Source organism: Humulus lupulus, chromosome 2 (genome assembly GCF_963169125.1).
Source record: "Humulus lupulus chromosome 2, drHumLupu1.1, whole genome shotgun sequence".
Lineage (NCBI taxonomy): Eukaryota > Viridiplantae > Streptophyta > Magnoliopsida > Rosales > Cannabaceae > Humulus > Humulus lupulus.
In genome coordinates, this window is record NC_084794.1 from 67,169,097 (window position 1) to 67,192,777 (window position 23,681).

The 23,681-nt window shown below is 32.5% G+C and overlaps 1 protein-coding gene across 1 annotated transcript; it reads right to left on the reverse strand.

The window, feature by feature from the left end:
• Positions 1 to 297: 297 nt before the first annotated feature.
• On the reverse strand, positions 298 to 1,237 carry LOC133817978 (probable calcium-binding protein CML46). Its single transcript, XM_062250652.1, has one exon. It carries the CDS (start codon positions 1,024 to 1,026, stop codon positions 439 to 441), a length of 588 nt encoding a protein of 195 aa, XP_062106636.1. The 5' UTR covers positions 1,027 to 1,237; the 3' UTR covers positions 298 to 438.
• Between the last annotated feature and the right edge of the window lie 22,444 nt (positions 1,238 to 23,681).

The following is a 23,681-nucleotide window of genomic DNA, read 5'->3' on the forward strand; positions in this document are numbered from 1 at the left end:
TAAAGCTATTGGCCAATGAAAATGAGTTGTGAGGATTACCACAGGGAATTTAGTGTGGGATTTGGAAGCTGTGTATTCTTACTCAATTTATGTCAAACGAGAAGAGATGGTAGTACATGATTTGTTTGTTTTAATACCATTCATTCTTATTCTGTTTTTTCATATTATTTTATTTTGTTCTTAAAGCCATAAATGAAAAAGGTTTATATAATATATCTGGATATGGAATCAAGCCCTCGACTGCTTCGTGAAATTATTTGCTGACTGCGTGCAATATCAAACTAATTGTGATCAATATATCGAAGTTCAGTAGTCATTAGATGCTTAAATAGTCCTAATTATATATTAAAAAGATAACAGGAAAATTAAATGATAAAAAAGTAGAAAAAATCCAAGGAGTATTATAGTTTATCAAATATGTATTCAGAGAGGAAAAATTTAGCAAAAAATGTTTTCCATAAACTTGAAAAACTCATTGAAATCTATTTTCCCATCCCTGTTTGCATCACAGTTGTTGATCATTTTCTTGCAGTTTTCAATCTCTGAACCTTCCTTCAAGCCTAGTATGCAGAGGACTCTCTTCAATTCCATGGCATCAATGAAGCCATCTTTGTTTTGATCAAACACATCAAAAGCTTGTTTGATCTCCTCCAAACTAGGCTCCTCCTCTTCAAACAACCCAGAAAGCTCATCAGAACCAAAGGAGTTCTTAAGCTCCTCACTCTCTGGGCTGCAAAAAAGTCCCAAGGGCTCCATCACCATTTCCAAATCTTCTCTGCTCAATTTCCCATCATCCCTTTCGGTGACAGTCTCAACTTGATGATCCAACTTGGATTCAAAGCTTTTCTCAATGCGAAACTTGGAGTTTTCAAGAGCAGATTTTGACTGAAAAAGAGACTTCAATCTTGGTAAAAAATCAGATACAACTTGCTCAGACATTAGTGTCATTAAGGCAAAAACTGGAATATACAGCGTAACATCTGGCGATGATGATGATGATGATGATGATGATGTTGTCTTCACCATTGTGATAGAGTTGTATAAGCTGAAAACCGTGTTAGCTATTTCTTTGTCAGATCAAAGTACTTCTTCAACGAACAAAATTTTTTGAAGGACCTGGAAAAGTTGTTAAACACACAAGTCTATATAAAGAAACTTAAGAAAGGAAATCTAGATGTTGTAATTAGCTTAGTACAATAGTTATTTTTCTTTCTTTACATCGGTTGCCTGTGGAACATGAAAGATGGGAAGTTTGGGTATATATAGGCCAAGTTTCTTTGACGTTATTGAAGTGTGAAGAAATCAAAATGGTCAGCCTTGAAGACTGGGGGAAAAGTTCTGAGGAGGAAAGAAGGAAGTTGCTTAGAAAGATATATGTAAAACAAGTGTCTCTTTCATTGTTTGGGGACAGATTTTTGTTTGTCTTGTTCGTTTGGATTTGCCACGAATATGCTGATTTGGTTGTTTGACTAGTTAAGGCACTGAAAGCTTATTTGCTATTTATTAATTCAAAGAGGTAGTTTTGAAGTTTCTTCGAACATATAATAGATATTGGGAGCCGAAAAGTAGACGGCCGAATAGTATAATAGGCTTCAATTTCCATTGTACTTTCCTTGAAAGTGGGACGGTTTTATCTGTCAATTTGGTGTTGGTTGTTTTGTTTATAATAGTCATTAAATCAAGAATGAGAATATGACCCTATAATTGATACGAGGAAGTCAATTGGGGTCACCTTATTTCCTTGAAAACTAAACGAAACCTAACAAGAAATGACGAGGAAATTGTAATGAAGTCCTATGTAATTTAAGCATTTTTATTTTTATTTTTAAGGGATTTGAATTTGATATTTTGAGAAGAAACTTGTCTTCTGTTTTTGTTCGTTCCTCTCACGCAAGACACAAAAATATTCAAACATATGAGAAGGGAAAGAATGGAAAGGAATTTTCTTTTGATTGGGGTTAGAATGCACATTGGAACGGTTTTAAGTGTAAATAAATACTAACGTCTAATCAAATTATGACTATATATTACGGTAAAAAGTCTACTTTGATAATACATTTTAATATTTGTATGTCTTTATATAAATCTCAAATGGATTTACAAGATATTCTTACGTAGCAAGGTGTTAATTGTTGTGACTCCTCAGGTGGGTGTGTGTTGTGTTAGGGAAACCCGAGGTTGTACAATTGAAAAAAAAAATTAATTGTTTGAAAATGTAAAATTGAGACAATTAAAACTGTAATAGAAGATAACAAAAAAAAAAAAAAAAAACAGTGTATGAGTTGGGGCGTAGCCTTTCTTTCTTTCCTGAAAAATAAAATGAAATTACTCGTAGCTCCTTAAACAATCATTTCTGACTATATATAGATTAGTATTTATAAAATAAAATTTACACTTAATACTTGATAATGTGGTATATTTTTCTAATCATCTAGTGAAGGTAATTTTACCCGGAAAGTCGTTTATCCATGGATACCATATTTATTTTGATGGGTAGAGTATTGTCTGATAAATTAGAGATTAGAATAGGGTGAGTATGAAAAAATGTACCCAAAGCAAGTATAGGTGTACCCAACCCTATTACTCTACCCTACCCAATACCAATAAATATATTAATTTATACTTACTTGCATATATATAAGTTATATGAATACATTATAAAAAAATAAAATTTTATAAGATAAATTAAAAATATATATACAAAAATATTAGTATAAATATAAATTCGAGTCATACAATATATATATTATAAATAATTAATATACCGTTTGAATTATAATTTTTATACTTAACCTAAACCTATAAAATCATTCAATGTATATTATGCACATATTCTAAATATCCCTATAAATATAATATATCCTATATTAGTATTTAGTATCTTTAATATGTTATATTTTAATTTATTTTATTACAATATATAATATATTTGTTTTCTTAAATAATTTTATGATGATCTGACATGTTAAATGGCACATGAACAACACGTGATATGTTATTAGTCAATAGTTGGTCGTCCAACGACTTGAGTTTCAATAAGAAATTAAACTGCTCAATAGGCGCCCAAATATGCTGAGCAACAGGAAAATGAGGTATACAAAAGCATACGACTAGAGCTGCTCGTGGAATCGAGACAAACGTTTAGAAACGGTTATAAGTTAGATATTCTCGAGATATTTAATTATATTATATGTAAATATTATTATTTATGTTTCTAATTTCTTATCTGTGTAACACAATTAAGGACGATCCATAGACCCACATGTACATTCATGAGCCTATAAATAAGACTCATAGGATTCATTTATGACACACACAATATTTTGTATTCAGAGAGAAATAGTGAGTTTATACACATGACCTGTATCTATCTTCGATACTTGTCAAACTCAGTGAACCCTTATTCGTTGATCGCAGGTTTTGGGTTTTTACATTAATAAAACACTAAGTGGATATAGGTTATTACCAATCTCTGAGACCGAACCACTATAAATTTCTTGTGTTGTTTACTTTCTTACATTCAGCTCTATTATTTTTATCGTTTTTCGTGACTCTATGTCGTTGACTAACTCGATGGTCACCAATATCATATTAGATTTTATAATCTCTAAATATATTATATTATATTCTTAATACTTAATCCGTGTTATATTTTTTTTAATTTTATAAGTATAATATATTGATTTTTTTTTAAATATACTTTTTAATTTTTATTAGGGTAGGGTTACCCGTGAGTACTCTATATCCGCTAGAGTAATACTCGTACCCTAACCACAAAAATTAGAGGGTAGTAGGGTAGGGTATGGGTAGAGCTTTTTTTGTAGGGTAGGGTCGCGGAATAGACTTACCTTACCCATACCCTAAATATGATATGGTCCCATTTAAAGAAAATTACGAGTACTTACAAATCAAGCTACATTATTAACGTAAATGTGGTGTGCCATAGTAAACGATGAAAGTTTAATTAACATGTGCCAAGAAGTATTATGTTGCCCATTTTAAAAAAGGGATTTTTTTTCTTCATATTTATTGTTTTTTTAGGTTGATTTACAAAAATATAGACATTTAACTTTTCTATTTTTTTGTGGCTTTTTCGACTTGTAAGTTCATAATTATAGGATTTTATTTCCCATAAAATTAAAAAAATATATATTATTATGTCATATTTCTAATGATAATTATGTTTTTTTTTTATTTTGAGAGTAATTTTATTTTTTTTCTTCAATTTTTTTATGTTTTTCCAACTTTTTTTGTTCTTTCTTTTTTTCCTTACTTTTTGTTTCTATTTTTTCAATCTTTTTTTCCTTCTCTTTTTTATGTCATTTTCCCTTTCATCTTTTTTTTTCTTTCCACTTTTTCATTTATTTTTCTTCTTCTTTTTCTTTCATCTTTTTTTTCTTTCATCATTTGTTTTTTTTTATTTATTTATTTTTCTTTCCTCCTTTTTTTCCTTTATTTTTTTCTTTCATCATTTGTTTTTTTATATAATTTTTCAGTTTCTTTCCTCTTTTTTCATTTTTTTTCTTTTTTTTTTCATTTTTTCCATCCGTTTTTTCTACTTATTCTTTTGTCCTTCCATTTTTTTTTTCTTTTTTCAATTATATTTTAATATTACATAATTATTTTACTATTTTATTATTTATTGTCATTTATTATTGTACTTTTTTAGTATTTTTTCCACTACATGTAGAAAACTTTAAATCAATTTTTTTAGCCTTTTCTTTTTAAAGTAACCCAGATATGAACATCCAAATTTGAAAAGAAAAATAAATTAGATATGAAAATGTGAATGAGTAACCAGTTACCCTGATCAGAACATTAAAATCTGGAAGAAAAGAAATCTGATATGAAAACGTAAATGAGTAATTGGTTATCCTAGTGGGAGCATCCAAATCTAGAAGAAAAAATTAGATATGAAAACTTGAATGAGTTACCACTAACCCTAATAGGAACATCAAAATTAGGAAATAAAAAAATAGATATGAAAACATGAATGGGTAACCAATTACCCTGATGAGAACATTCAAATTTGAAAAAAGAAATGAAAACGTAAATGAGTAACTAGTTACCCTAGTAAGAACATCCAAATATGGAAAACAAAATTTAATGGGTAATCAGTAAGCCTGATGATAACATCCAAATTTGGAAAGAAAAAAATAAATATTAAAAAGTGAATGGGTAACTAGTTACCTTGATGGGAACATTCAACTCTGAAAAGAAAAAAAACTCATATAAAAACGTAAATGGGTAACTAATTACCTTGATGGGAACATCCAAATATGATAAATATATATATATATGTAAATGTGAAAGTAATCAATTAATTAACTCATAGAAAGAAAAAAAAATAGTCACAATCTTTAAAAAAAATGTAGAAGAAAAAGCTGGAACAAAAAAATTGATTTGATTTCTTAACTATAGTAAAAAAAAGTACAATAATAAATAATGAAATAATTTGAGTTTAATGTGAGCGATTGAATATGAGGCTCTCTTCAAAAAGGTTCGATGAAAGATGGAGGAGAAAGAAAATGTCACATAGAAGAGAAATTGTGGAGATGAAAATTGAACATGGTAAAGTGAGAATGCATTTGTAATTTTGAATTGTAACATTAAATTACGAAAAATAAACAACATAAAAATAATAAAATAGATTAAGTTTATTTTTTAAAATAATAAACTAATATTGTGTAATAAAACTGATATAAAAGTAATCAAATAAAAATGTGCATTATATTTGCACCCCAAAATTTGATTAAGACACATTTTTTTATTAAAATTTAACATATAATATATATATTCAACTTGCACTCACAATTTTCTAATTTTTTCCTTTTTCATATTCTAAAAAATATATATAAATAATATATATTTTAAATATTTAAAAAAAAAAAGTAAAACAAAAATATATATTAAAACTTGTTAAAGTCATATTTTTTTCTAAAAAATTATGCATTATTTAAAAAAATCATAAAACAAGTTGAATAAAATTATTGAAATTAAAAACAATTAAAGAATGTCAAAAAAGATATTAAGAAAAAATGTTAAAAATTAATTTTATTTAATAAATAAAAACACTGAAATGACTAAAATAACCTCTTAATTTAAAGAAATTTAATTAAGAGTAAAACTATGACATAAACCAATTTTTATACAAAAATATGGAAACAAAATTTATAAATTTGAAAATTCTTTAAAAAAACCATAAAATAAATTTTTTTTTTTTTTAAATCATGTTTTTGTAAACTTGTTAAAAAAATCCATAAGTTATGTAATTTCATTTTTAAAAATATATATTATGTTCTATGTAATAAAAATTAGTATGCATACTATGCCACAATGTTTAATTTTCTTAATAAATTTATTAATTAATAGTATAATTAGAAGTTAATTACTTACTTATCTAGAAATTAGTCATAAAATTAAGATGGGAGTCGGACTAAATTGTAGATACTATGCCTATGTTTGTAAAGGAGAAAGGGAAAAGGAAAGAAAAAACATGGAAAAAATATTTGGTAAGTGCCACCAAAATTCAACCTTTATATAATTTGGAGAGAAAATGTTTATAATACATAATAAAATAAATTAGAAGTATTTTTAATAATTACGCAGATGATTAGATTTTTAGTGACATGCAGTATAATATTTCAATAAGTTATCATTATATAAATTTTTATTTTTTAAATATAAAAGATAAATCTTTTCAAAATATATATATAAGTTAAATTAATTATTTATTAGAATTTTAATTACTATAATGTGTTAATTTTTTTTCGAGATACATCCTATATACTTATTTCACATCTAATGTTCATCAACTATGTATAATGTATTACATTTAGTTTTTGTACTAGCATTCTTGACTTTTTTTAAAAATCATCAAACAATATTCAATCTTTTTTTCTTAAATTAAAATAATAGAAGGAAAAAAAATTCTTCTTCTAGCAAACATTGCCACATAACCTCACGAATGCAATTGGGAAAACTATTTTCATACGTACCTATAATATTATAAAATTCAAATTATTTTAAAATTTGTTCTCTAAACCAAGATTCAACCCAACAATGCATAACATATTCACATGAATGATAATGATTCCCAAGTTAAATTAAAATAATAGTATGTTTTTTAATTCATTTTTCTTGGAATAAACTAATAAATAATTAAACTCTTATTAAGATCGATTATTAAACTGATAATTAAATAAATAAATAAAAAAGGTGACCGTTTTTGGCTAATATGTGTGGTCGCTCTTCCCGGGCACTTTTCAATAATTAATTTTAGTTATATTTGATAGCATAATAGATTGAGTCCACAATAAGGAGGACGGCAGGAGAGAATGTGATAGCCACTGATGGCAAAAGATGATAAACATATATAATTATTTTTCATGATGTAAATAATTATTTTTCTTAAGTATTTCAATGTTAAAAAATTTAGATCGAGAATTTAAGTATAAAAAGTAAAAATAACTATAAATTTTAATTCAAAATAAATTATTTAAAATAAATATTATGTGATAAGGTAATATAAAATCAATGTATCTATCAATGAGAAAATATTAATATAACTATTGAGTACTAACTCAAATCCTTCATTTCAAATCAAAATAAATTTTATAATATTATTGAATTATAATTGCACTTTCATTCCTACAAAACCGCATAAAAAAAAAATTATATTTTTTTGGATCACGTATTTTGTCATATTACTTATGTTGGACTTTAATGTTTGACAAATTATTTTTTGTATTCTGTATTTTGTAAAATAGTTCAAATAGACTTTTAAACATGATTTTGATAAACAAAAAATTGAATATAGCACTGCAATTGTTAGGAAGAATGATTGTACTTTTGTTCGGAGTTGTTATTTGGTGAATTATTTGTAATTTTAGTTAAAGAAAATTTGATCAAAATCGAGTTTAGGGGTCTATTTGAACCATTTTACAAAACACAAGATCCAAAATATAATTTTTCAAAACATAGGGTCCAAACAGGTAATGAGATAAAATACATAGTCCAAAAAAGTATAAATCTCAAAAAACATATATTTTTTCTTTTAATGACACCTATTTTATTTCTCTTTTATTTTTTCTATATTTTCATCTTTCTTTCTCCTCTATCAAACATGATATAAATGAGATTGAGAGGAATTGTTTATATTTTATAAAAGTGATTGTAAATCCTATAATCAGCATTTTTATAGAAATATCTTTTTTTGAAAAGATAAATTGGTTGTTTCCTTTTATTGTAATTTTCGGAAATTCACTTTCTTTTTTTGTGAATTTCGGATAATAATTAGCTTCCTTATTTAGCTTTATATTGTCTCAATTTGTTTATAAATGGAAGTTTTATATTGCAAATATTCAGTATTTACCCAAAATCATTTATGGATTATTTGTTTATATTTTCATGCAGCTCAAGAATTGAAAAACAGGAAACTAAATCCTTAATATCATTAATTGTTGTTTCCTTTTTGAGCTTGTTTTGGATCCGACACAGGTCTGAGCTATCTCCACCAAAATCGTATATGTCGGATCAGCATCTTCTAAAAAAGGCAACTCTTCATCAATCAAGAATATCTTCAATTATTCTTGCCTTTATTAGAAGAATTCTTTCTCAGCCTTTATGAGTACGAAAAAGGACTCTATAAATAGGGCTCTAAAGACACTGAGAAAAGTGAACTCTTAGATGCATAATTTGTGAGCATAACTGTAATATTTGTGAGAGTTCCTCTTTGTATTCAAGATCATAAGTATTCACGTGATCTTGTAGAAATATGTGTGTTTAGTTTTTAGTGGTGAGTTTATACCATGTTCATGAGTGAATACACATTGTAATTTGAACACAACGTTGAAGGGAGTTCAAGTGGTTGAGCGTTTCAATCAAGATCAGATTAGTGAAGAGAAGTACAACAAAGTTGCGGCAAATCTCAAGAGAGAGTCTTGTTTTGTTTAAGTCAATATTTTGTACTTGTGAATCTTTATTAATTGGTGTTATTCTCTGGTCGTGGCCCCAAGGAGTAGGTTATCCGAAAGGGTTTCTGAACCTTGTAAAAATTTGTTGTGTTCTTTATTATTTTGCACTGTCTTTTATTGTGTTCAGTTTCTATCGTGACAAGTTCGGATTCTGTCCCGACAGAACTAGAATCTGTGTAAACAGTTAATTACCATTCCGCACTTTAATTAATTCAAATGGTTTAATTAATTTGGTAATTACTAAAAATGGAATTTCAATTGGTATCAGAGCGGGTCACTCATTTCTGAGTGTGATCTTGGTGTTGACTGCGTTTTTAGCCAACGACGTGAGCACATCAATAACGACAAGCCTTCAAGAGAAATCAAAACGACAACAAACAGTATAAACAAGAAAAGTAAAGAACACAGGAGATTTTTATAGTGGTTCAGCCCCGATTGTCGGTAATAGCCTAATCCACTTAGAGTTGTGATTTATAAATCTATACTCAAGATCAGATGGACTATGCCAACTGAGTTTCTTCAGTATAAATTGTGAAAATACAAGAATTCTCTCTAATTTCAGCACTTTCTCTCTCTAGAATAGACATACCCAATTTTATCTCTCTAGAAAGAAGAAGCAGAAGGAAAACCCCTCTCTCATCCCATAAACTCTCTATTTATAGGCCTGGGATCCTCAACTGATATCCCCTTATGATAGGGATATTTTATTATATTTATTACATTTAAACATTCAAAATTCGAAATGTAACAAACCCCCCATTTGTGGGAAGAATGAGAGATTCTCGCGTATGTTGTTGGAATTGTGTCTGACTTAGTCTCCTCTAGCTAGTTGGTCCACCTCCTACCCACTACCCATGCAAGTGCTTGTTGAACATGCATGGTGGTAGGATATGCATGGTGGTAGGACATATTTTTGGTGGGTTGAAGGTGCATGGTGGTAGGACATGCACTTCTCTCCTCTAACATGGCACTCTCCTCTAGCATGCCATGTTCCTCCTTGAACCAATCTCCTTGCTTCTCCTCGGACCAAGGTGGTCCGAGGCAACCTCCTTGGCACCCCACCTTGGACAACATTGAGGCAACCTCACCTTGGACAACATTGAGGCAACCTCACCTTTGACAACATTGAGGCAACCTCACCATGGACAACATTGAGGCAACTTCCTTTAGCATCCCCCAAACATGTCCGATCGAACATTGTATAGCTCTCCTTATCAAAATCTAAGTCTCATTCCTCTTGCATGAGACTCCTCCTCCTTAGCTACTTACCTTGGACACGTTCGAGCCAACACTTAGGAAATCTTGGGAGGCTTGCCTCCTACATACCCTTGGTGTCTCTTAGGACCACATCCTCCTTGGGGTCTCCTAAGACCACATCCTCCTTGGGGTCTCCTAGGACCACTCCCCTTAGCTCTTCTAGAATGCATTCTCCATTTTTTGGGTATAACACTTGGTTTATTCTGTTTGTTGTTCTTGTTCTTGCAATGTCTTTTTTCACAGAAGGAGGCTCCATAACTCGCCCCCCTTTACTCAATGATTCGAACTATCCATATTGGAAAGTTAGAATGAGAGCCTTCATCAAATCTCAAGATGAAAAGGCTTGGAAAGCTGTTTTAAGTGGTTGGACTCCTCCAGCAGAAAGCGATGATGTAACTAAGGTAAAAGCTGAACTCAATTGGACTGATGCTGAAGATAAATTGTCCAGTTACAATAATAAAGCATTACATGCTATTTTTAATGGTGTTGGTGAAGGTTACATTAAATTGATTTCTTCATGTGTTTTGGCCAAAGATGCTTGGCAAATCCTTCAAACTCAACTTGAAGGAACTACTGATGTCAAGCGTTCTAGGCTTGTTATGCTCACTACAAAATTTGAAAATGAATGAAAATGATACTCTCACTGAATTTTATGAGAAATTGTCAGATATTGCTAACGAATATTTTGCTCTTGATGAAAAACTTGAAGAGAATGTTTTGGTTCGAAAAATTGTTAGAGTTCTTCCTGACAAGTTTCAGACGAAGCTAACTGCAATTGAAGAAGCAAAAAATCTAGACAAAATAAAAGTAGAAGAATTGATGAGTTCACTTCGAACTTTTGAACTAAACCAACATATTAGACAAAAAGGTAAGACAGGAGAAATCAAGGAGAAATCTGTTGCCTTGAAATCTTCTAAAGAAAATAAGGAAAGTTCAGATGATGAGGATGATGAGATGGCTCTGTTGACAAAAAATTTCCAAAAATACATAAAGAAATTGGGAAACAAAAATGCCATATCCAAAAACCCAAAAGGTAATTTTTCTAAACCCTTTGAGACTAATAAAAATGGGTATTCAGTGCAGAGAATGTGAAGGATTTGGACATATTCAATCTGAGTGTGCAAATACCTTAAAGAAAAAGAAAGTCATGACAGCCACGTGAAGTGATCAAGACTCTGAACAGAGTGATGAGGAGGAAAATAGTGTTGCCTTAACCTCTATTCACAAAGGTATGGTTCTCTCTTCAATCGATTACAAGGATATGTTATGCCTTAATAATTCTGTTCAGAATAATGAGAATTCTGACATTGATTCTGATGATTCTGACTTAGATGAGGAGTCATTGAAAGAGTCTTATAAAATAATGTATGATCAATTGCTGAAAGTGTGTTATGAGAATCGTCTAATGGTTAGCAATAATAAAAAATTTGTTGAAAAAATTGAAGAACTTGAGATGATTATTGCTTCCAAAAATGATGAAATTAATTCTTTGAGTAAAGAAATTGATCTTTTGCAAAAAGGTGTCAAAATGCTTAATCCTGGATCTGGAATATTGGATGATATTCTTTCTGCAGGAAAAAAGGCTGGTGATTATAGTGGATTAGGATCTAATGGATTTGAATCCTCAAGAAAAACGGTTTTTGTAAAATCTATGAATTATCTGACTGTTGTGCCAACTAACCGTTATGCAGGAACAAGTCACTCTGCTGAGACCACAAAGTTGTCATCTGTTCCAACAGATCTACAACTAAAGAAAATTTCTCCAAAAAGAAACATTGGACAATTTGTACCATTTTGTCATTTTTGTGGGATGAAAGGACACATAAGACCTAAGTGTTTTTCTCTATTAAATTTGTTTAAAAAGAATTATGTTAAACACTTTGGTAGTATGAATCAATTCTTGTCCAAAAGAAAATAAAAAACAAAAACAATATGGGTCAAGAAAGTTAACTCTGTCTGCTTGGCTACTTTTACCTATCATAAAATGCATGCATCTAGTTCATGGTACTTTGATAGCGGTTGTTCAAGACATATGACAAGTGATGCCAATATACTTACCAACTTCAAATCCTTGAAGTGTGGAGTAGTAACATTTGGGGATGGAATGACAGGAAATATTTTAGGTAAAGGCACTCTAAACATTGAAGGGTTACCGAAACTGAAAAATGTGCTTCTTGTTGATGGGCTGAAAGCCAACTTAATTAGCATAAGTCAAATTTGTGACCAAGGTTTTCCTATTAATTTTTCGCATGATGAGTGTAATGTTTTAAATCAAAGTGGTGATATTGTTCTCAAAGGTTCTCGTTCTTTGGATAATTGTTACACTCTCACACAAAAATTCACATGTCATGCATCTTCATCAAGTTTTAATATTACTGACTTGTGGCATGAAAAACTTGGACATGTAAATTTCAAAAACTTGAAAAAGATTGCTAATGCAGGTCTCATTCGTGGTATACCCAAGCTGGGTAAAGAATCGCTTGGTAAGTGTGAATCATGTCAATTGGGAAAACAGTTGAAAATTTCCCATAAAGCATTATCTGATATCAATACTTCAAAAGTGTTAGAATTAATGCATATGGATCTCATGGGTTCTATACAAGTTGAAAGTATTAATGGTAAGAGATACATTTTTGTATGTGTGGATGATTTTTCTAGATTTACTTGGGTAGATTTCTTAAGAGAAAAATCAGATACATTTGAAGCTTTTCAAACACTATGCATAAGACTTAGAGTTGAAAAAAATTGTAACATTGGAAAGATTGTAAGAATACGAAGTGATCATGGTAAGGAGTTTGAAAATTCTGTTTATGATGAATATTGTAAATCTTTTGGAATTTTGCATGAATTTTTCGCTCCCAAAACCCCTGAACAAAATGGGGTAGTGGAACGAAAAAATCGTACCTTGTAGGAAATGGCCAGAGTTATGCTTAATAGCAAAAAACTCACAAAGAAATTGTGGGCAGAAGCAATTAATACAGCTTGTTATACAATTAATCGTGTTTTTCTGCGTCCAGGTACAAATAAAACTCCTTATGAAATCTGGAAAGGTAGAAAACCCAATGTCAATTATTTTCATGTATTTGGGTGTCTGTGTTTTATTCTTAGAGATCGTGAGAATCTAGGCAAATTTGATGCCAAAAGAGATGTGGGAGTTTTTCTTGGTTATTCCACCAATAGTAGGGCTTATCGTGTCTATAACATGAGAACCCAAACTATTATGGAATCAGCTAATGTGGTTGTAGATGATTTAAAAGATTTTTCTGAGTACTCCCATGAGGAGGAAATTGACAGGCTCATTGATGTTCAACATCATAAAGAAATGGCAGATCTGACAGCACAGCCTTCGGAGGTGACAACATCTACTGCTGATGTATCAAACGCTGATTTTGTCAAAATAACAATTGGGCAAACAGAGAAGGAAAATCCAGTTATTTCCTCTGACTCTGTTCAAAGAGAACCATCAACTAGAGTAAAAAAGAATCACCCTTTTGACCTTATTTTGGGAAATCTTGAAGAGAGTATGGTCACTCGAAAGAGGTATGTAAATTTGGTTCAATTTGTTTGTTTTACTTCTACTTTGGAACCAAAAAATGTGAAGGAAGCCTTAAATGATGAATCATGGATCAATGCTCTGCAAGAAGAGCTAGATCAATTCACAAGGAATGAGGTATGGATTCTTGTCCCTAGACCGAGTCATACTAATGTTATAGGTACAAAGTGGATATTTAAAAATAAAATTGATGAATTTGGGACCATAATAATAAATAAAGCTAGACTAGTTGCACAGGGGTACACTCAAGTTGAAGGAATTGATTTTGATGAGACATTTGCCCCTGTTGCAAGACTTGAATCCATAAGATTATTACTAGCTATTTCATGTGTTCTTGGTTTTAAATTGTTCCAAATGGATGTAAAATCCACCTTTTAAAATGGATTTTTGAATGAAGAAGCTTATGTGGAACAACCCAAAGGGTTTGAGGCTCCTTACAATCCTAATCATGTTTTTAAATTGCAAAAAACTTTGTATGGGCTGAAACAAGCCCCACGGGCTTGGTATGAGTGACTAATTTTGGTCTCAAAGGGGTACAAGAGAGGGGGAGTAGACAAAACACTTTTTATCAAAAATGTTGATGAAAATATTATGATAGCACAAATCTATGTTGATGATATAGTGTTTGGTTCTACTAATGATTCTCTAGTGCAGGAAGTTGTGAAACAAATGCAGGAAGAGTTTGAGATGAGCATGGAAGGAGAACTCAATTTCTTCTTAGGACTTCGAGTGAAGCAGTCAGATGAGGGAATTTTCATTTCACAAAGCAAGTATGCAAGAAGTCTAGTGAAAAGATTTGGACTCGATGCATCTAAACTTGCTAAAACTCCAATGGGTACAACGGTCAAATTATCTAAAGATAAAACTGGGAAGAAAGTTGATCCAACTCTTTACAGGAGTATGATTGGGAGTCTCATTTACTTAACTGCAAGTCGCCTGACATCAATTACAGTGTTGGAGTGTGCGCTCGTTTCCAAGGGAACCCCATGGAGTCTCATGTGATTGCTGTAAAAAGAATTATTCGTTACATCAATAATACTCTTGATTTAGGCATTTGGTACTCCAAAGAAACAAATTCTAACCTTGTGTGTTATAGTGATGCAGATTGGGCAGGAAACACTGATGATCGCAAAAGTACAAGTGGTGGTTGTTTTTACTTAGGAAACAATTTGGTCTCCTGGCATAGTAAAAAACAAAACTCCATCTCCTTGTAGTACATTGCTGCTGGAAGCTGTTGTACTCAACTTTTGTGGATGAAACAAATGTTGGCAGACTATGGGTTTGATATTAAAACTTTAACCATTTTTTGTGATAATACAAGTGCTATTAAAATCTCCAAAAATCATGTTCAACACTCTCGCACCAAACATATTGACATTCGTCATCATTTTATTAGGGAACTTGTTGAAAACAAAACATTGATTTTAGAATATGTTGAGACTAACAAACAAATTACAAATATTTTTACTAAAGCTTTAGACACGGTCAGATTTGATTCCCTCAGGAAATCCTTGGGGGTTTGTTTTATTTGAAATTGCCAATAAATTGATTATCTTGCCTTGCATATGTGTTTGCGTAAATCTCTTGTCCTGTTTGGAAGAAATTTGATGAGCATATTTTTTGTATTTTAGAAAATGATCGTTATAAGTCCTATACTCTGTTGGAATAAAAAACCATATTTGAAAAATTATAGACCATCAAATTTATATTTGATCAAATCATTATGTTTGTTTGAGCATTCCTTAATCCAGTTTCTTTTTCAGGCTCCATTTTGGAAAAGAGCTACCTATACTGAAGTGTGAAAGCCGACATTGAGTAAGTTGGTACCAGGTAATTAGCAATTATATTAGAGGATACTCTACCAGTGTAAATGGTTACCATCAGTATAAGAGTTATAGCCTCCATTATGGTTACAATTTGAAAAAGGCTAAAATCGTCAAATATGGGCAATGACCTTAGCTTTAAAAGGCCAAAAAGAAATGCCAAATTGATTACACATGCACACACACATGCCTGTTGACTAGACTGTGTAAGATGGTTGTAAGACTCATACATATAATGAATTGATTCAAATATGTTTTGTGATTGGTATATTTTTCGAATTATGGTCACTTAGTATTTGAATTATAACTCATTTATCTAATTTGTGAAAAATATGGTTATCTTGTTTCTTTTAAACAGGACTTGTCATTTACATTGACACATATGGTAAGGCAATTTACACTCTATTTTCGACAATTTTGTAATAAAATAAAATAAAAAAAATTGTAAAATAAAATCTGTTTTGAACCGTGTACTTAAAAATTTTAAAAAAAAAGGTTTGAAAAGTTAATTGATGCAATTTATTTGTTGTATCTCAATATATTCTAAAATATTCAAAAAGTTTCCAATTTTAAGGTGTGAATGAATTTGTTTTAAAAAGGAGATATTTTAGCATACATAAAATCCGGTTACCCATTTTTGGTTACCCATTTCTGAACTTGCCTCATTTGTGCACCGAATACTCTATATATTCGGTTTCACTTTGGTTGTTTCATACTCAATGTTTTCTTGTTGAATCTCTCACTTATAACCGAAGTGTTTAGGTTTTTTTCTCTATGTGTTTCACTTGCTTCATTCTTAGCAGCCATGAAAACTCGAGGTCGTGGTTCATCTTCTAAATCAGTGAAGTCTCAGCAGGTGACAGTTCCTTAGTCAGTTCCCTCTACCACTCATTCGGTCCCAACATCAATCCCTGCTGTCTCTCCTACACCAGGTCATCGACCTAAAACCACAGCAAGAAAGAAGGTTCTTGCTCTTTCGGGTCCTATAGGATCTACTGTTCTGGGAGCTTCTAGTAAAGGAGTTACATTCCCCAACTTGGATGCTGAGCCAATCCTAGCCTCGACGGTTCCACTCGCCTCTTCCGAAGGTCAAATCAAAGCCAAACCAGCCTTGGCTACAGGTCATTCCCACTCAATCTCCACTGAAGTTGTGTCTGATCCATCTGATCATGACTCTGAATCGTCATTATCTCATGATGTGTTGACCCCCAAGGCAAAGGGCAAACGCAAGACGAAAGCTACTGTAACAAAGAAAGCCAAGAAGGCCAAAGTGGCTCCAACAAAAGGTACCAGCTCCATCTCTGATTCATCTCCTTTATCCCAATTTAAATTGAAGGCAAAACTCAACCCACCTCCTTGCACCTCATCGGAGGATGTTTCTCCTGAAATGGAAGACTCTCAGCCTGAGTTGGACCCTTCCTTGACCGAGCCAAATCCTGATGTTCCTCTTGATGATTTGGCGGAGAAGACTGAATCTGAAGAAGACCCATCAGAAGCCTCTCTTGTTGCATCGGAGCCAAAAGGCACCACACCATTGGCATTTCCCGAATTATCTTCCAAACTTCCTAAACAAAAAGGTGCTCCTGTCCATACCTCATGTTCTTTCAAAGCTCATTCTCTTACTTTCTGTTTTAATGATAATGAGAAGAACATGCAATTTTATGAGCATCGTCACTTTATTAGTGAGCGTAATTTCCTTTTTGCTCCTCATCGTGTTTTTGGGGTCTTACTTACCTTAGAGGAAAGGGGTTGGTTGCGTTCCTTGTCTGGGTTTGATGGGTTTGTGCCTCGAGTTGTTAAAGAATTTTATGCAAATTTGAATGATGAGTTATTAGACCAGTCTTCTTTTATGTTTCATAAAGTGTATGTTAGGGGACATTGGTATAAGTTTGGTCCTTCTGAAATTGCTAAAGCCCTCAATCTCGTTCCTATTGACATTGATGATTCTATTGAGTTTGCAAAGGATCAAGTGTTGTCTGAGTTGGTTGGTCAAGCTATGGTGTGGGAACCAAGCACCTCTCTACGAGTCTCGGATCTCACTCACTATTATGGTGCTCTTTTCAAATTCGCAATGTTTAATTGGATACCTACTACTCATTCCTCTACCATCACTCAAGACATGGCTTTCCTATTGTTCAAAATTGGGACTGGAGTCACAATTGATCTTGTTGCTGTTATTTTTTATCAAATCATGTCCTTGAGTGGTGCCAAATGCAAGGGTAAACACTTGATGTTTCCACAAGTCATTTACAAACTTTTGGACTCTCAGCGTCCTTTGAAGAAGTCCCATGAGACTTTAACTTCTCCTTTGGTTGGTCCTACCTACACTGTCAAAGATGACCATGCTCCGTCCACAGCTCGAAAGGTCAAAGGCATTAATCTGGCTGGTTTTGGTTCTGGCAATGTTGTGACGGACACTCCTGCTGTCCCGACTAATCTCACTTCTGTCCAGACAGGAATTACAAGTCTTTCTGACCGGTTCACTCTCATGGAGGATACTCAGCGCCAAATTCTTGCTTCGTTGGCCCTTATCAGTGCATCCCCCTCTCCTGCTCCTTGATGGTTACAGTTCCTTTCGATCTTTTTTTATTTGCTTTTGATAACTGTAAAAGAACACTAGATGTGTCTTTCTTTTGGTTTAGTTTCCTTTGTTCTTTGGCATTTTCTTAGACAATGAGGGGGAGAGAGAGAGTAACTCTATTTTTTGGTACGTTGATTATGTTGACTGACCTGCTGTTTCTTATTGGTTTTTGTTAACTGTTTTATCTTGTGCTTTGGTTATCTTTCGCAGGGGGAGTCATTTTGTGATTCTTGTGATTTTAAGCACTTACTTTTGTTTTGCAGGGATCTTTTAAAAATAGATATTCTTTGACTATAAAATTGCCAAAGGGGGAGATTGTAAATCATACAATTGGCATTTTTATAGAAATATCTTTTTCTTAAAAGATAAATTGGTTGTTTCCCTTTATTGTAATTTTTGGAAATTCACTTTCTTTTTTTGTGAATTTCGGATAATAATTAGCTTCCTTATTTAGCTTTATATTTTCTTAATTTGTTTATAAAGGGAAGTTTTATATTGCAAATATTCAGTATTTACCCAAAGTCATTTCTGGATTATTTGTTTATATTTTTGTGCAGCTCAAGAATTGAAAAATAGGAAACTGAATCCTTAATATCATTAATTGTTGTTTCCTTTTTGAGCTTGTTTCGGATCCGACACAGGTCTGAGCTGTCCCCACCAAAATCGTATCTGTCGGATCAGCATCTTCTAAAAAAGGTAACTCTTCATCAATCAAGAATATCTTCAATTATTCTTGCCTTTATTAGAAGAATTCTTTCTCAGCCTTTATGAGCACGAAAAATGACTCTATAAATAGGGCTCTAAAGGCAGTGAGAAAAGTGAACTCTTGGATGCATAATTTGTGAGCATAACTGTAAAATTTGTGAGAGTTCCTCTTTGTATTCAAGATCATAAGTATTCACGTGATCTTGTAGAAATATGTGTGTTTAGTTTTTAGTGGTGAGTTTATACCATGTTCATGAGTGAATACACATTGTAATTTGAACACAATGTTTATAGTCTTCGGGAGAAGATTTTTACAAGTCTTGCGTCGGGAGGATGCAAGTACTCGCTGGCCATTGAAGGGAGTTCAAGTGGTTGAGTGTTTCAATCAAGATCAGATTAGTGAAGAGAAGTACAACAAAGTTACGGCAAATCTCAAGAGGGAGTCTTGTTTTGTTTAAGTCAATATTTTGTACTTGTGATTCTTTATTAATTGGTTTTATTCTCTGGGCGTGGCCCCAAGGAGTAGGTTATCCGAAAGGGTTTCTGAACCTTATAAAAATTTGTTGTGTTCTTTATTGTTTTGTACCGTCTTTTTATTGTGTTCAGTTTCTGCCGTGACAAGTTCGGATTCTGTCCCGACAAAACTGGAATCTGTGTAAACAGTTAATTACCATTCCGCACTTTAATTAATTTGGTAATTACTAAAAACAGAAGTTCAGTGATAATAAGTATATATAACATATTTAAAACCCCCACTAATTTAGTACTTTTGCTTAGCTTTCACATCTTCTTAAACCGAAATGGCTAGGGAGATGAAAGTTTCCCTTTTTTAGGGTACTCCCGGGAACAGATCCATTGGAGACGGGGTGGGGCATGTAGCTTAGAGGATTAGAGCATGTGGCTACGAACCACAGTGTCGGGGGTTCGAATCCCTCCTCCCCCATAGCTGGCCAAAAAGGGAAGGACCTTTTCCTTTGGGGGTGCTCATCCAATATGATTCAACATTTTTACTCATAATCAATCCAATCCAACTAAATATTGAATGTTGAAATTCATCAACTAATCCAATACAATTTAACTTCAAAAATTTAATCCAATTAGTAATTAATTATTTCAATTATTTTAATCATTTTTTTAACTTTTAACTTGAATTTTAATAATAATTTTTTTATTATATATAAATAAATAAATAACATACAAAATAATAATAATAGACATGTAGTATTTTCAAGGCATACACATGGCTACATTATCCACAAAAATTAAACTCACAATCAAATATTTTATTAAAAAACTAAAAACAGATTCACAAGCTATACACACAAATTTATTTTCAAACAACTCAACGTGAGATCATAAGGGTGGGGCATGTCCCAAACAGTTAGCAAAAGAATGTATCCATAACTAAGTAAATAATAAAAAATATATATTTTAATAAAAATTGGATAGTTTTGGTTGGTAATTAGATTTTAATAGTCTCTTCTGTCAACCGATTCAGTTTAATTAATATCAAACTTTGTAAATTCAATCCAATATAATTATAATTTTGTTACATCCCAAATTTCAAATTTTAAATATCAGCCTTGAAATGTAGGCTAGCAATAATGAAGATCAAATGTATAAACGACAAACAATATGAATACTTATGCAAATAATTAATCACACCTAAGTGTCATGTCACTGCCATTCGAACCTACAATGTGAGTTCGAAGCCAAGGGTTCGCTCCAAAGGTTAGTCTCGAAAGAATGACAGAAGGAAGTGGCATTCACCTTACGATGAGCTCGAAACATGAAGCAGGCTCGAAAGCGTGTTGGAGTAATAGCAGGTATGCGGTTATAAATCCCTACTATTATGGGTTTAGTTGAAACCGTGTGTAAACAACCCTATTTTTAAGGGATATTTGTTTCAGTAATCCATTTTATTGTATTTATTTAAATTTATTTTCAAATCCAAATGAGATATGTTGTAACTTTCCTAAAATTAAGGGAAGAGTATTTTGTAAACCAAGCCTATAAATAGTCTGGATCATAGTCATTTAAGGACTACGCCCAATTCTTGTACACAGAAACTCTATGAAATTGCTTTCAAAGATTTAATACAGAATATAATAAAAGTGACTCGTGGACTAGGCAAATTTAACTACTGAACCACGTAAAAAATTTATGTTTCTTTCTTTTCTTCCTATATTGTTTATAAGTGCTTAATTGCTCTTATTTCTTTTTAGTTGACGAAAAACATCGTCAATAGTTTGGTACTTTCATTGAGAGCATTAAGCATTCTTTCAAACGTCTCGTTTTATAAAAAAAAGGGTTGTTGTGAACATCCCTAGATCAGGAACTGGATGACCACTCCAAGAAATCCCTAAGGAAAACACTCTCCGCACTGAAGAGCATCCTTGAAGGCCTGACAAACAGCCAGTCAATGATCAAACTCCCGATAAAGGGAGTGCATCAATCACATTGCAGGATCAGGGTCAATCGCGAGATAATGGTCAAAGTTCTAGGACACAAAATCAAGATTATTACAAGGGAAATTTCACTTTCTATGCATAATAGTCTCTCCTATTACAAAAAAATATCACCACTATTCACTCTTTCAATTTGATGCTAAACATTCCCCATCTACCAAAAATACCCCTCTCATTTTTCCACCCCAAAAAAATTGAACCTTTCATCTCTCTCTCTCACTCTCACTCTCTCTCTCGGACCTAACAAGAAACCCCAAAATCTAGTTGAGCCACAACCCTTGTCGAGCCCAACCCCCATCGAGCATCTCAAGAGACTCATCTCCCCCCATCTCCTCTAACTCTGTTGACCTCCATCTATCCGAGACCCACGGTGACTCATTCCCTTCGAACTCGAGACCCATGACGCATTTTTCCTTCCACGACGACAAGCAAAGGTTAGATCTCGAACCCAAATCCATTTTCAAGTGAAATGCATGTTGAATATGTGATCTGTGGAATGTGTTCATCGATTTTGTGGGTTTTTTCTGGGTTTGAACCAATGGCTCGACGGGTTCGATGGTAGCTCGATAGGGTAGTATTAATGCTTCGATAAAAGCTCGATATGAGCTCAATAGGATGAGTATAAATTGCTTGATGGGTATGTGGTTTTAGATAAAACAAGATCGATAGGCTCGATAGGAGCTCAACAGTGGCTCGATAGTCTCTAGTTTTAGGGATAATGTTGCTCAATAGGCTCGATTGTAGCTTGATGCATGCTCGATAGTTTCTTGATAGTGGATCAATAGGGCTATGTTGTAGCTCAATGATAGCTCCATGGTTGCTCGATGACAGTGTTTAACTCAGTTTTGCTATGAATTTTTTTACAGTTTTTGCTTGATCTAATTTAACATTCTGTTTTCTTACTAATTGTTTTCATATGTTGTTGCAGATGTCGAAGTTGCTTATTCCATTTCAAGATCATTTTCCTGACCGAGTCACATATAGGGGTGGTATTCATTTGGATACCATTAAGAATAGGTTTTTGGAGCTCAGGCTGATAGAAAGGGCTAAGGAATCCCCTTTCAAACAATTATTCTTTGCTTCGGAGTTTCATTTCTCAGGAGGTTTGGTGCATCGGTTATTATTGAGGAAATAGCAAGTAAAAAAGAAGATGAGGTGCATTTCTTTTGGGCTCCAAGTCCTGTAGATTCGGCATGGGAGAGTTTGCTCTGGTGACGGGGTTGAATTTAAGTTCTGCACCATCACAAGCAGAGTTGGATGAACATCTGGCTAGTGACCGCTTGATAAAGGAGTATTTTAATGACGTTGAGAAAGTAAAGCTCCTACAATTGGAGAATGCTTTCAAAACTTGCACTGTTGTCGAAGATGTGTACAAGCAGGGTCTCTGTTTTTTGGTTGAGGGGGTTCATTCAACAACTGGGTCATGTTGAATTTCAACTTATTCATAATATAGTTGGTGGTGAACGCAGAAAAGGCTGGAGTAAACGATTCTAGTATGATGCTTACTTGTGTGCGCTCATCAATGATGGCCCCATGTATTCCTGCTGCATGCATCACGTTAATCATGTGCAAGATATGTTCACGTATAGAAATACATTTCTTCATCTTAGTAGTCTTGTAGGTTCTAGTAGCCTCATGTCTACTTTGATCAGATTGCTGGCCAAACATGGCCAGCAAAGAATCCATTATCTCAAACACAGTTTCCATGGGTTCATGCTTTGTTCTCAGAACATCATTCATGCTTACAAGCATGTAACACTTTTCCTTATTATTGGATTGAATCCAGACGTCATACATGTCCCGAACATTCTTCAGGGCAGTGGCAGCAGGCTCTTGAGAACATTCCTCAGTTATGACAAATTTATGGTTCTCACAGATTAACATAAGATTTAAGTTTGACTTTCATCTTATAAAATTACCACCATTAAGTTTTTCAAGTGAAAGTAAAGCAATTATTGGATTTCCACCATTCGACATTGCCGAAATAAATAAAATACAATAATATTATCATTTGAAAAATATCAATGTTCTGGAAAGTAAACATGATGCATAAATGCAACAAGTAAAACACATAAATAAACATTTATTTTTCCACGATAAAACTACCCAACAAATAAAGTGTCGCCTTAAGGTCGATCAAGTTAAATTCAGATAGCTTATAAGATAATCTTATTTTTATAATTTAAAACTTAAAATAACTATTTATTTTCTCTTTTAAATATAAAGTACCGCTGGTTTGGTCAAGATGCAATTATCCACCGCAAAAGCTTAATCTTAATTACATCTTTGTAAGTGTAACCCATTATTTCAAAATTCATC

Coding starts and splice junctions, on each gene's coding strand:
- LOC133817978 (XM_062250652.1), bottom strand. CDS start 1,026: ATGGTGAAGACAACATCATCATCATCATCATCATCATCATCGCCAGAT.